The sequence below is a fragment of the Camelina sativa genome, chromosome 14 (genome assembly GCF_030686135.1).
Source record: "Camelina sativa cultivar CO46 ecotype springtype chromosome 14, ASM3068613v1".
Lineage (NCBI taxonomy): Eukaryota > Viridiplantae > Streptophyta > Magnoliopsida > Brassicales > Brassicaceae > Camelina > Camelina sativa.
In genome coordinates, this window is record NC_141893.1 from 11,276,278 (window position 1) to 11,290,230 (window position 13,953).

Here is a 13,953-nt window from a genome sequence, read left to right on the forward strand (position 1 = left end):
CCTGTGCATCAATGGCAGACCGAGATACCGGATGGGAAGTGAACCTAATCTGAAGCCAAGCGAATCAGAATCCAAGGTTTCATCCTGGTTAACTCCTGCGATAAAAATATATGTTTTATCCTTATTCATCGCCAATCTAGAGATGTTCCCAAAATCTTGAAGCACTTTGGTGATGTTTTGCAGGGACTCCTTTTGGCCGTCGAAAAAAACCATTATATCATCTGCGAAGGCAAGATGAGTAACCTGAGGATTGGTAGTTGTAGGATGATGTCCAATGAGATTGTTGTTGAAGCTCTTGTTAATCATCTGAGTGAACACTTCCATCGCAAGAGTGAAAAGATAGGGCGATATGGCATCTCCTTGTCTCAACCCCTTTGTTCCCTTGAAGTAACCACAAGACTCGCCATTTACAGATATAGAGAATGTTGGAGTTGTGATGCATTCATTGATAAGCTTGACGAAATGTGGTGGAAAATTAAGTGCCTTGAGAGTGTTTGTGATGAATTCCCAATGAACGGAATCAAAAGCTTTTTTAAGATCGACCTTCAGCATGCCTCTAGCAGTGATGTTCTTGAGATTGTATCCTTCGACTAATTCCGTTGCAAGTAGGATGTTTTCGACTAGTAACCTACCATGAATGAATGCTGATTGAGAGTTAGCAATGAGGTCCGGGAGAACAGCCTTTAGCCGGTTGGCCAGAAGCTTGGAGATGACTTTGTAAATGGTGTTACAACATGCAATAGGTCGAAACTCAGACATCCTTGAAGCATTTGGAGTCTTTGGAATGAGAGTCAATAAGGTTGAGTTCCATTGCTTCAGAAGCTGACCAGACTGATAGAATTCCATAACCGCGTCGATCATGTCTGATCCAACTATGTTCCAGTGAGCAGTGAAGAACTCTACACAGTATCCGTCAGGTCCCGGCGCTTTGTTCTTTGGCAAAGAGAAAAAAACATCCTTGATTTCTGCAGGAGTGAAAGGACTAGAGAGGACTTAATAGCAACTTCAGAACATCTTTGTGGGACTATGTTAGCTAGTTCTTCACTAGATGGAGACTGAATTTGATTGTTGCAACCAAAAATCTTCTGAAAATAGTCGACTACCACTTGCTGAATTCCTTGCTTGGAATCAATTATCTGTTCATTCTCATTGATGAGGAACAATATTTGATTTATGTTATGTCGGGAAAGAGCCACCCTATGAAAGAACTTGGAGCATTTATCACCCTCTTCCAGCCAGCAGATACGAGATTTTTGTCTGAGAAAGGATTCTTCTGCGTTTGCTAAAGTACACCACCTCCTATGTGCCTCCCTCTCCAAGTGCGAAGCTTGAGAAGAAGGTGAGGCTAGCAGGATTTGTTGACAACTTTGAAGTTCCTCGAAAGCTTCCTTGACTCTTTTTTCCAAATGAGAGTAGTTTTCATTGCTGAAATCTTTTATCACTCTTTTCAATGCCTTGAGTTTTTTTGCAACCTTTAACATCTTTGAGCAATCAAAAGCTAAGGCAGACCACCAACTATTGACCAACGGAGCAAAATCCGGATTCTTGTTTAACATAGTCAGAAATTTGAATGGTTGACGTATCTTAGGCTTTATTGTCTCCATGAAAAGGCAGCAGGGGCTGTGATCAGAGAAGCCAGGTTCTCCAAATACCGCTAATGATTTGGAGAAATTTGTCATCCATCCATCATTCACTAGTATCCTATCCAGCTTCTTTGCGATTGGATCGACGGTATGATTGTTGGACCAGGTGAACGTGTTTCCGCAGTAAGAAAGGTCAAAGAGATGTGAACTGATAAGACAGTGGTTGAGATCTCGCATTCCCCTTGACTGTGAGGATGACGACGCTTTTGACTGTTCTTGGGGAGTTAGTACTTGGTTAAAATATCCTACTAGCACCCAAGGTTTACCTGCTACGACAGATGACACTGAGAAAGCCTGAATCTCCGACCATAACTCTCTCCTCTCTTCACTGCCAATGGAGGAGGCATAGACTATTGAGACGATAATATCTGAGTGAAAAAGGTAGTTTTACCAAACAGATTATCATCTGGAGGGATTTTGTGATGACTGAAACCTTTACTGTTGGGTGCCAAACGACCCAAATTTTCCCTAATTCCGAGTAGTCATAGTTATCCGCAAGAAACCATCCTGGAAGGACACACGATACCATATGCTGCGCCTTGTCAGGACAGACGTGAGTCTCTACGATCCCACCAAAAAGAGGCTTATGCGCCTTTATCCACTTCCTGAAACTTCTCCGCTTTACTGGATCGTTAAATCCTCTAACATTACGACAAAAAATATCCATCAAACGGATATATAGCTCCTAACTGATGCAGCTTTGTTGATCGAACCGGTTGCCAAATTGCCTCCTTTTGTGCGATAGGGACGAGTGGTTTCTGTGTTTGCACTTGAACTATGGGGAGCTGACTCAGAATAGGATCTTTGCCATTCCTTTTCTTTGTGCCTGTTCGCGGACAGGATTCGGTGATATGCTTTACCGAACCGCATTCCTTACACTTTGGAGGGTTTTTTGTGCATCTAGCCATTGTGTGACCAATTTTATTGCAGTGACTGCATAAGGAAGGAAGCCAAGGACTGGAAACACGAATCCTCTTTATCTGACTAGATTCGAACCTTGCATTGACTGCTTCAGGTAGGAGCTTTCTGGGGTCGATAATCGTATATACTTTTGCAACCTCAATATTTATTAGCTTCTCTGTTTGGGGGTGCGGATGTTGCCTGAATCTTCCGAGACGGCGGAGTGTCAAGCGAGATGCATTTTGAGAAAGACGATTCGGATGCTGTGGATCCATTGGAATACCGCGAGGAGGCTTTTTTTTCGATTTTTGTTTGCCCATGAGGGGTGGGGGAGACCGACGCCGAGATCAGTGAAGGTGGATGGAGAAACAGAGAGATCACGTTTTGGGAGAGAACCCAATATTTTGATACATATTGCATTACTTTTGATTATTCTGGAGTAGTCTGACGATTTTTCTCTGGTAAGAAATTTACTTTAAAAAAAACTTACTTTAATTTACAGTAAATTAATAAATAAAGCAAAACGCATTAAGTGTCTTAATTGTTTTTTTTTGGTGATAAAGGGTTTGCAAAAGTGTTCTTAATTAGTTACGTAGTTGTTTGACAACATAAAATAAAATTAGTTACGTAGTTAATTCGAACCGAGACATTCCAACGACGACACCATCGCTTTTTGTCGGCACTTTAAAAAGTTTCGGCTGCCCACAAAATTTTATTGTGTTTGCGTTAGTTTATAGGCACTATCTAGCTAACGTATGAACCAAAGAAAATTTTAGATCTATGTGTTGTTAATTCTTGTCTCCTACATTATTATCACTCATCAATCATATCGAATATATAATTGGACTCAGTATAATTGTTGCGTAACTACTAATGCCATGTAGAAGAGTTTCATAACTGATAACTGAGACGAAAAATACAAGTGAGTCTGTCTGTCTGTGGTTAACCTAATGTTGTTAATAGCCAATGAGAACCTTAAACCCACATCAGCTGATGTTCAAGTAGGAGGATATTTACTAAACACGACCAAAGCAGCTTCAATAATAGGTATATCAAACAAACTTTTTGGTTCTTGTTATTTTCCTTCGAATTTTCTCATGACAAAAGAAATCCTTAGAGTCTTTGAATATAGGTTTAATTGATGGAATTAGATAACCAAACCATGTTTGCACCCAAAAAAAAAAGGAAAAAAAGATAACCAAACCAAATGTTATCCAAATTACTGAGAGTGCTGGCTCTGGTTTTGGATTTCTCGAATATGCAACTGAATTTTTGGTTCGTATTGACACATGCGTAAAATGATTTATTTTCATAACGTGGGTGACGTAGTGATAATAATTAATCACTAGATACGAAATGATCCCCAATATTAGCCCTACCCAATATGTGTCAAATTCGAAGTCCACATCACGTGCTTAAATTATATTCACATAATTTGGTTACGGCTCTTAATTTTTAGTTTTTGAGGTCATATATGGACGGATCTTCATTACTAAATTAAGTTAGTTAAACCAATTTCACTAATTGAATTACTATTTTGTCTCTTACAAAGATAGAGTGACATGTTCTCATGTCCTCACATAAGAAAAATACGAAAAGCTTTCACATATACATATGTTCTCCTTTGTCAACTTTACGATATACTAAACCAAACATCACCCTTTTTTTTTTTTTTTTTTTTTTCTCTCAGCCATATAAAATGTTTTTGATCAATAGAATGATACATCTATATATGGTATGACTTGTTTAGAAACCAATTAATTAACGAGCCAACATTTACACGTCTTGATATTTATATTGAAGAGTTATTTTCTCGAAACATAAAATGTATATTGACAATGAAAACAGCTTATCGTCTAATATACCTTAATAGCTAGACAAGATAAACATACCAGCCCACATCTTCCCCCTATGGAAAACAACCTCCATCATCGTGCCATTTATTGTTAAATTGATAGTTGTTGCTTCCTTATCTTTTCCTATAATTTTCTAGTTCTTACTTTATTATTCATCTCTTATTTCATATGATCAAAAAGATAACCATTTTGTCTTTCTTATATTATTCAAACCCACAATGGAAATTGTGAGGGTTTAAATCCCACATACTATACTACTTTTAAATTTTACTTCTTTTTGTTTGCAATGAAGTTTAATCAAAAAACGAGTATTTCTTGACTTTCATGACGAGAAAATAAGAACACTAAAAGTATTTTGTAAAGGAGCAAATTAAATTAAAACATCTAAGTTCCAAATGGTGGGAATGTTCTTTATTTGTGTATATCCAAAATTACAACTATAACACAATTGCCTATTGTCACTGATGATTAGGTAGAATAATTAAATGGTGATTTATTCAAATGTTATCCAAATTAGGTAATATTACCAGAATATACAAACAAAGATTTTATTACTAGAATATTTCAAGTATTTTCAAAATACACAGCGTGTCCTTGTTTTATGTTACCGGAAAAAACGTAATTACAAAAATGCCATTGCCATGTCAGACGCCACGTCAAAAACGCTGACGTATAACAATAACTCAGCCATAACGCGTTACAAATATATGTTGCGGCTGAGTTATAGGTATATTCTGGCTGAGTTATGGAAAAAAACATTTGAGTAAGAGCGGACGGCTGAGTTAGAGCATAACTCAGCCAAGCGTTACAGCTGACTTATCAAAATCTGGCTGAGTTAGAGCATAACTCAGCCAAGCGTTACGACTGACTTATCAAAAATCTGGTTACGGCTGAGTTTTCACCCGATGGTTGAGTTGTTGAAATTTTTACTGAGTTATCACTACGACACGACTGAGTTATCACTATGACACGACTGAGTTACCATTTTCCGACTGGCTGAGTTATCGTACAACTCAGGCGTGATAGGCTGACTTATCGTACAACTCAGCTGTGATAGGCTGACTTATCGTACAACTCAGCCGTGATAGGCTGAATTATCATACAACTCAGCCATTCGACGGCTGACTCAGTAGCAAAAGATTAATTACTAGAATGTTATTCAGTTACGGCTGACTTATTAAACGATACGGCTGAGTTACATATTTTCAGTTGATGAAGCGGCTGAATTTGGCAGCAATTTTTTTTGCTTTTTAATTACTCTAATGTTTTTCATGTTGTGACTGAGTTATAATTTGTTTGATGGCTGAGTTTTATATAGACTGGGTTATTAATTGTTTGATGGCTGACATGCCACGTCGGACGCAACATCCATGTCAGCATTCAATGTCATCTTTTTTTTTCTCCGGAACTACGAAACGTCATTCGACTCTTGTTCTTTAACTGGTAAATAAGTGAACTATTTACCTTCTTCTTCACCTTGTTCTTATACCTCTTCTTCAGTTTTCTTCTTCACCTAGTTCTTTCTACTTCTTCTTCACCTTGTTCTTCATTTTCTTTCATGGATCCAGTTCCGGTACTAGTTGCTTCCGCTAATTGGGTAAAAAAACAGAGATATGTATTTAACACCGACGATAGAGGGTGTATAGTTGTGCAGATCGATGGTGGCACAACACATGACAAGCTTGTGGAGCTTGTTCTTGAAGACTACGGATTGGACGCGTTTAGCCATGAGCTAAAGTTGAGCTACATGTTCTCGAACAAGGCACTGAAACTAATGGCGCATGATACTCCACCAGTTGTTGTCTCCAATGATCGACAGTTGCAATGTTTTTTGGGGCTATGGAAAACCAATCAGCTACGTCTTTGTGTAGAGTTTTCGGCGAAAGAGTCTACAGAAACTAGTGGAGTTAGAGGAAGTATGACTCGGCCAAGCAGTGACTCGAAAGTAGAATCTACATACGAAGTGTACGGTGGGGGATTTGAAGGCACTTGTTTTGATTATGGTAAGATCGTTGACAAAGAAAACGAAGAAGAAGAAGAAGCTGTCGAAGTAGCATCTGACGAAAAAGAAGACGATGAATTTTCAAGCCGATTTTATTTTTTCGACGACTCCGATATATCAGCCACTAAGGATTTATAAATCACTATAACTCAGCCGTCACATGAATCGACGAGACCTTTCGTTTTCCCGTAAATATTATAACTCAGCCGTAAAGTCATATTTATCAGTCATTTACTTTCATATTGTTTCTTGTGATAACTCAGCCATAAAACACTATAATTCAACCGTAACATGAATCAACGAGACCTTTCGTTTTCTCGTAAATATTATAACTCAGCCGTCAAGTCATATATATATCATTCATTTACTTTCAAATTGTTTCTTGTAATAACTCAGCCATAACTCACTATAACTCAGCCGTCACATGACCTTTCGTTTTCCCGTAAATATTATAACTCAGCCGTAAAGTCATATATATCATCCATTTACTTTCAGATTGTTTCTTGTGATAACTCAGCTATAACTCACTATAACTCAGCCGTCACATGACCTGTCGTTTTCCCGTAATGATTATAATTCAGCCGTAAAGCGATATTTTGGCAGGAAACCATCAGTTAACCTAATAATAGACGCGAGCTTTCGTTTTCCTATTGTTTTTCCTTTATATTCTCCTCATTCATATGTCTGACTTTCTTTCATCTCATTCATCTCTTTCATCTCTTTCATCTCTTTCATCTCATTCTTCGTTTCTCTTTATCTACTCCTAAATCACAGATCTGTCTATCTATGACATCTTCCTATCGACATGGAAGTTGTTCCTCATATCGATGGACAGTTTTTTAGAGATGTCGAAGCGATCATTTGCGCCACTGATATGGAGAATATTCCGGTTCTAAACCCTGGTGTGGGTTCCTGGGTTGACAAAACCACTGTTACGTGATTCAAGTTCTTTCATGTTCTCTCTATCGCGATTGGAGGAATACTTCAACACAACTGGCACTATGTGTGGCCGACGTACCGCTTGATTCCCTTCCACTTTAAGAGACGGTGGTTTCTCCTCCTCGCGGTAAGATCACTAAAACAAACCACCATATTGATATTATTCTATACTCTTATCGATTCTTTCCTTTAATTGTAGCGTAAATACACGTGGGATCCAAAGCACACTTTAACGGTCTGGACGCAGTTTAATTTGGTGGCTAGAACGTTATTCGGATCCCAGATGCATGCTCTCAAGAGGATATGGGCGAGTGGTGGCAATAAATCCGAGATGCTGACTAGCATAGTTTGGAATGATTTGGTCGATATGTTTGAAGAATTTGGCTCAGATGACGTCGGTTTCAAAAAGTGATTTTCATTGTACTTCCGTGTCGTCTTCTATATGAACTATGAACTACGAACTATGATTTTGTATTTTTTTTTTTTTTTTTTTTTGTTTATGTTGTACCTTCATATTAATATAAATCAGTCATTATTTCGATATCTCAGCCATTAGAGAATGATAACTCAACCATAAAGTTCGATAAGTCAACCACAATATTTGATAACTCAGCCATCACTTTATCTTAATTATTTACATAACTCAGTCGTGAATAATTATAACTCAGCCAACTCTCAAATTAGAATGTGTAAAAATTACTCTAAGTCTATAAATATCCCTTTTTATTGGTTTTAATGATAGTAATATTCATATTTCCATTCTAAATTTAAATTTTGAGTTATAATAATTTTAATATTCAATTGTTGGAGAAATATTTTTAGAAAAATAAAATTCTAAATTCAAATAATAATTATTTAATTATTTGCAATAATATCTTGTGATAAAAAGCTCACTTTATGAATTTATTATGCGTGTGGATTTGAGCAGGCACATAATTAGTGATTTTTCGCGCTTCCCTAACAACACTTTTTGTGACATCGAGAGACGTTTTAATACTTATTAGGAATCTGACAGAACAAAAGACCCAGGAAAGAAAGAAGAATACGTTTTCATATTATTGAGAAGACCCTAAACGATAACTCTGCCGTCATAAACTATAACTCAGCCAACCCTCAAATTAGAATGACGAAATAACCGACCAAACCGAACCGAACCAGAAACTATTTTTTCCATTATTTTCGGTTAATTACAGTTATATTCGGTTTGCTATCGGTTATGTTAAGTTAATCCACCTAATTTGGATAACATTTGAATTATTTATGGTTATATATTCATCTAACCGACCCATAACCGGAAATAACTGAAAAGTAATTTCAAAAAATTTTAAATTTTCAAATGGTTATTATATTTGTATATCCAAATTACCACCTTAAACCAAACACAATATAACCAAAACCAAACTGTTATATTAAAACCCATAATGTTGGAAATATGAACCCTACACCTCAAACCCTAACCTCTAAATGTCATGTTTTGAATGTTATACACATTTTGATCAGACTGTGTAAAAATCAATCTTTGTCTATAATTATTACTTTTATTGCTTATAATGATTGTAATATTCATTTTTCATTATATATTTTGATTTTGAGTTATAATAATTCTAATTTACAAATATTTCATAAGTCAGCCGTTTATGTCGATAACTCAGCCATATCAGTCAATTGTTTGAGAAATACTTTTATTTCTTTTATTCGCAATTCGAATTCAAATTTTTTAATTAGTTTGAATAATATATTGTGAGAAAAGCTAACTTTATGTATTTATTATGTGTGGATCTGAGCAGACACATAATTAGTGATTTTTCGCGATTCCCCAACAACACTTTTTGTGATATCGAGAGACGTTTGAATTAGATAATTTATTAGGAATCTGACAGAACGAAAGACCCAGGAATGAAAGAAGAATACGTACTAATATCTCATAACTCCGTAATTCATAACTCAGCTGTGTGAAGTATATAACTCAGCCGTAACTTAACCGTAAATCATCCATAACTTTGAAAATAGACAAATCAATGTTTTACATACCCAAGTACAATTCATCTCGAACTGAGCATAGTCACGAACTATCTTTAAAGAGTGTAAACGTGATGGTATAATAATAATGTGCAACGCTTTACAAAATTTATAGGAAACAAATTTTTTTAATTCTGTTTTAAATCTGAATATGGTCAAGAAACTCTTCGTAAGCAGACGATCCACTGGAAGAGTCACTATCGTAATGGTCATCATCTTCCTTAGAGCATATGATGATAGAAGCATGTTCATAATGTAATTACGGAAAAAAAGAAAGAATACATAATCACATGCATTCAAATCTCAGAGCATATGATAATAGAAGCATGTTCATAATGTCAATCCTAAAGTGAAACTATACTCGAAGCAGAGGTTTAAGAAACGAAAGCATTAGCAACCTCCAACATAAAAAGAAGAATATGGATACAACTAACATCCACTTTCACGGTTTCAACACTCACATTGACCGCAAAGACTAACTGAGAATATGAAACGACACGAAGCTCACAAAAGAGAAGAACACAACTAGTTAAAATAAAATCAATCCAATCACATAGCTCATATTGCTTCTCCAAAAACCCAATTGATAAAGAATAAAAGCACTTCCTGTATCACCAATTGACAATAAAAATCAAAACTTTAAGCAACAAGCATCAAAAGTGTCTCACTTTAAAACCCTTCTCAATCAAATTTGTGAATAAAAGGCATTAGGGTTGAATAGTTTACAAGTTCAAACCAAGAATCGTATAGTATTAGGGAGTAAACGAGAAATACCTGATCAATCATAGGCATTAATCCAATGGCTCTGGCACACAGGAAACAACCGGGAAGGACATGTTCCTACACAAAGATAATAAATTTGTTAATAGATATATAAAATTTTGGGTGCATACTATAAGAAAACTAGAAAATAAATTATACTTGCATGATGACTAATACATCAATTGGGTCATTGTCTTCACACAATGTGCGAGGAAGAAAACCGTAGTTGTGAGGGTACACAACTGATGAGAATAGAATACGATCAACCTGAATGAGAGATAATGCAAATATATTATTGACTTTCCGGTAAGAAAACCATTATAATATATGACAATAACGATTGATATTGATATATAACCAAACCTTGATGAGTCCTGTCTTTTTGTCAAGTGTATTTGACCTTGATTCCTTTTGTGATCTCCACAACCTAATCATCATCATCATCATCCAAAGACAAAATGATTCAAGAATCCATCACATAACAAGATTCTCAAAACAGTAAAAGAAACTTACCACATTGAAAATCTGTGGAGCTCCAGCTCCTACATATAAATTATTAATTAGTCCCAAAATACAAAACACAAAAAGCATGCAAAAAAAAACTGAATTAGATATGATTTTGTTTGCCAATCTCAAGATCATGCCATGGATGTGCAGCTACAGAACGTCTTGACAAGGATGAGAGAATTCTCTCGTTAAGACGAGGAGCAAGTCGCTGCAGCTTCTGGTCTTCGTTCCCTTCTTCACTCATCTGTTTTCAAAACGTTACGAATCAAAAACTCAAAATTGCAGCAGAGAGAGAAAGAGAGAGTATCAATCGAATCAAAAATACCAAATTTATTGCAGAATCAGACCCCACAAGAGAAAAACAATCTTTTTAGAGCAGATTTAAGATCAATAATACCAAAATTAAGATATACGTTTCTATTGATATAACATATCGATAACTAAAAGATCTACGCCAAATCTGTTCAACTTTTTTTTCTCTCTCTCTAAAGTCGATTGAGTTTGAAGCAATACCCAGTAGATTAAACATCAAAAAGCATCCAACTTTGACGATTTTTAGGAGAAAAACGTACCTTTGGATCGAAACAGCCGATATTTTTTGGTATCACAAGGGATGAAGAAACTCTTGGGAGAGGAAAGAAAGGAGTGACGAGCGTTGGTCTATTGTAATATTTTGTAACTAAGCGTTTTAGCTAAGGTGTATATATTTGTGAATAAAAGGCATTAGGGTTGAATAGTTTACAAGTTCAGACCAAGAATCGTATAGTATTAGAGAGTAAACGAGAAATACCCAGTTACATAAAACTTGAAAAAATTGAAAGGGAATATGAAACGACTCGAAGAAGCGAGAGAGAGAACAAAGTCTTAACCTTTACCAACGGGAAACAATAATTAGATCTCTGTGTGTGGGATTCAAACGAAGAGGCTTTTCTTTTTATTTGTCTGCTCAAGAACAATGACAACAAAATTAACGAGAGACGACGAGAGAGAGGTGTTTTTTTTTTGGGCTATGAACAGTGAAAACTGTTTGTTTTCCTCTTTGACATAAACAAGAAAAAACAATTGTCGATTATGAAAAAAAACTGTTTAGTGACGTGGAAAATCGAAAATGATGTGTATTTTAATTTGCTGATATGTATTTTTTATTTTATTTTTTATTCAAAATCGAAAAACTAAACCAATTGGTAAATTGTAATTACACTCTGACACTAAACATTTGAGTAATATTTAGAAGATTTATACATATAAGTAATAAACTAACTTTTTAGATAAACATTTGAGTAATTCTTTCATAATTAAAAGACATGTTTCTGCTTGTTTAACACACATACTCTCATAGCTAATTGGCGCTATCATTCATTAGACGTTGCTCTAAATATACAGATTTAATTATGACTATGGCTGTCTTTCATTATAGTGTCTACTGTCTAGGGACCAGTTTTGCATGAAACATGAATATAAATATTGGCAGTTTCGGGTAGCTAAACCAATTCTCAACTAACAAAGTTTTATAAAAGAAAAGACATTTAAATCTCATAAATTTGGAGGTTACAAAAAATTTATTGTAAAGTGAAGCCGAGCATTTTAGCTTACTCATAAGTCATAACTTCTGCTAATTTCATTAATCTTAGAATTAGTGAGTCAATTTCAATAACAATGTGTTTGTCAATCCTGTATTAGTTGGGCCTTACTATATAAGCCTAATACGATTATTCTTGATTCACCCAATCTTGATTTTCTCATACAGCTCACCATTGAACATCAGACACGTGTCATATTTGAAATTCGCAACGTCATCCAAACAAAATCTGTGGCCCGTTGCATTTCACTTGAATCAGAGGCGCAGACGCAGAGCACACAACTTTGCTTTCCATATTTTCTTCAAGCCATGGAAGCTACTGCTGTCAAATTCCATGTAAACCCTTCCTGCAATGTCACAGCCACTAGAAACAGATCATCTGTTCTCTCGCTTCAATACCTTACTTACCGGAACAGAGGTTTTTTTCCTTTCTCCCTCACAGTCACAAGATGTTCCACCACCAAAAGTAGTGAAACGGGTCAAGATTCGACCTCGATCTCTTTGAAGAGAGGGCTGGTTCTTGATCTTGGCGTATCTAAGGACTCGTGGGACAGTGAAGAGATTGGTTCTCCGGTAGTGAAGAGATTCTTAAGTGATAACGAAGAGAGATGGTACATGTGGTACCATGGAAGCTCAAAGCAAAACCCTGTTTCTGATTCCATCGGCTTAGCGGTTTCAAACAATGGGATTCATTGGGAAAGAGGGAAAGGTAAGGTTGAGTCAAACGAAGATGTGGGTTTGGTTATGAGCAATGGTGAAGACTGGTGGGGGTTTGATACATCAAGTGTTCGACCCGGTGAAGTTGTTATAATGTCGAGTTCTAAAGTCAGGGCTGATAGCTCTGTTTACTGGATGTATTACACTGGCTACACTACTGAGACGGTTGAGATTCAACCCCAAGGTTTCACTTCCGTGTTGGGAAATCCAGAAAGGTTTCACCTTTGTGATGAGAATGTTGAAAAATCTAAGGTTTATAGGTCACTCCCTGGTTTAGCAATTAGTCAAGATGCTAGGCATTGGGCTAGAATTGAAGGTGAGCATCATAGTGGAGCTTTGTTTGATGTTGGGTCTGACAAAGATTGGGACTTTCTCTATATTGCATCCCCAAATGTAGTTTTCCATGGAGATGGTGATCTAAGAATGTATTACCATTCTTTTGATGCTAAAACCGGTGAATTCTGCATTGGGATGGCAAGGTCTAGAGATGGGATCAAGTGGTTGAAATTGGGAAAGATCATAGGAGGAAGATATCCTTGTGTGACAAGGAACAAAAGAGATGAGAGTTACATGATGGCCTATGAAGGTGTAGATGGTACTGGGAGAACGAGCATTGGCTTGGCGGTTTAAAAGACGGGATTAAGGATTGGAAACGGGTTCAGAACGAGGAAGCCGTGGTTGCGGTTGGTGAAGGCGGTGCGTGGGACAATGAAGGAGTAGGGTGTCCATATTTGATTGAGATGGATGGAGACTCTGATCATCAATGGAGATTGTATTACAGAGGTGTTGGTAATGGTGGCAAAACAGGGATAGGGTTGGCTGTCTCTGAAGGGAATGAGATCACTAGGTTTACAAAACAGACTGGGATTCACTTGTGAGAGACTAACAAACAAAATCAATTTCTATTGCTCTTTGATTATCAATGACAACATTACTGTTTTGATTAAGCGGTTTAAAAACAGCTCAGCTGGTCTAAAACTACATTACTGTTTAGTAAATTGTTAAAAGATAGAGGACTGATTAAAATCT

At 36.4% G+C, this 13,953-nt stretch overlaps 1 protein-coding gene, 1 non-coding gene and 1 pseudogene across 2 annotated transcripts; 1 reads left to right on the forward strand and 2 right to left on the reverse strand.

The window, feature by feature from the left end:
• Positions 1–899: 899 nt before the first annotated feature.
• On the reverse strand, positions 900–2,818 carry LOC147928064 (uncharacterized). The gene is made up of 3 exons (XM_087486003.1): positions 2,334–2,818; positions 2,040–2,284; positions 900–1,993 (listed from the first exon to the last, which is right to left on the reverse strand). Exons 1-3 carry the CDS (start codon positions 2,816–2,818, stop codon positions 900–902), a joined length of 1,824 nt encoding a protein of 607 aa, XP_087342129.1.
• A 6,680-nt stretch (positions 2,819–9,498) lies between these two features.
• Positions 9,499–10,872, reverse strand: LOC104743515 (soluble inorganic pyrophosphatase 1-like; annotated as a pseudogene).
• Positions 10,873–12,454: 1,582 nt separating this feature from the next.
• On the forward strand, positions 12,455–13,871 carry LOC104741173 (uncharacterized). The gene has a single exon (XR_015580171.1). It is a non-coding gene; the product is annotated as an uncharacterized LOC104741173 (transcript).
• Positions 13,872–13,953: the final 82 nt, after the last annotated feature.

Bases quoted from the DNA above. Each gene is read 5' to 3' on its own strand.
- LOC147928064 (XM_087486003.1), bottom strand. From the start codon at position 2,818: ATGGATCCACAGCATCCGAATCGTCTTTCTCAAAATGCATCTCGCTTG. The intron at 2,285-2,333 runs GTTAGGAGCTAT...TCGTAATGTTAG, and splicing joins CGATCAACAAAGCTGCATCA to AGGATTTAACGATCCAGTAA. The intron at 1,994-2,039 runs GTTTGGTAAAAC...TCGTCTCAATAG, and splicing joins ATCCCTCCAGATGATAATCT to TCTATGCCTCCTCCATTGGC.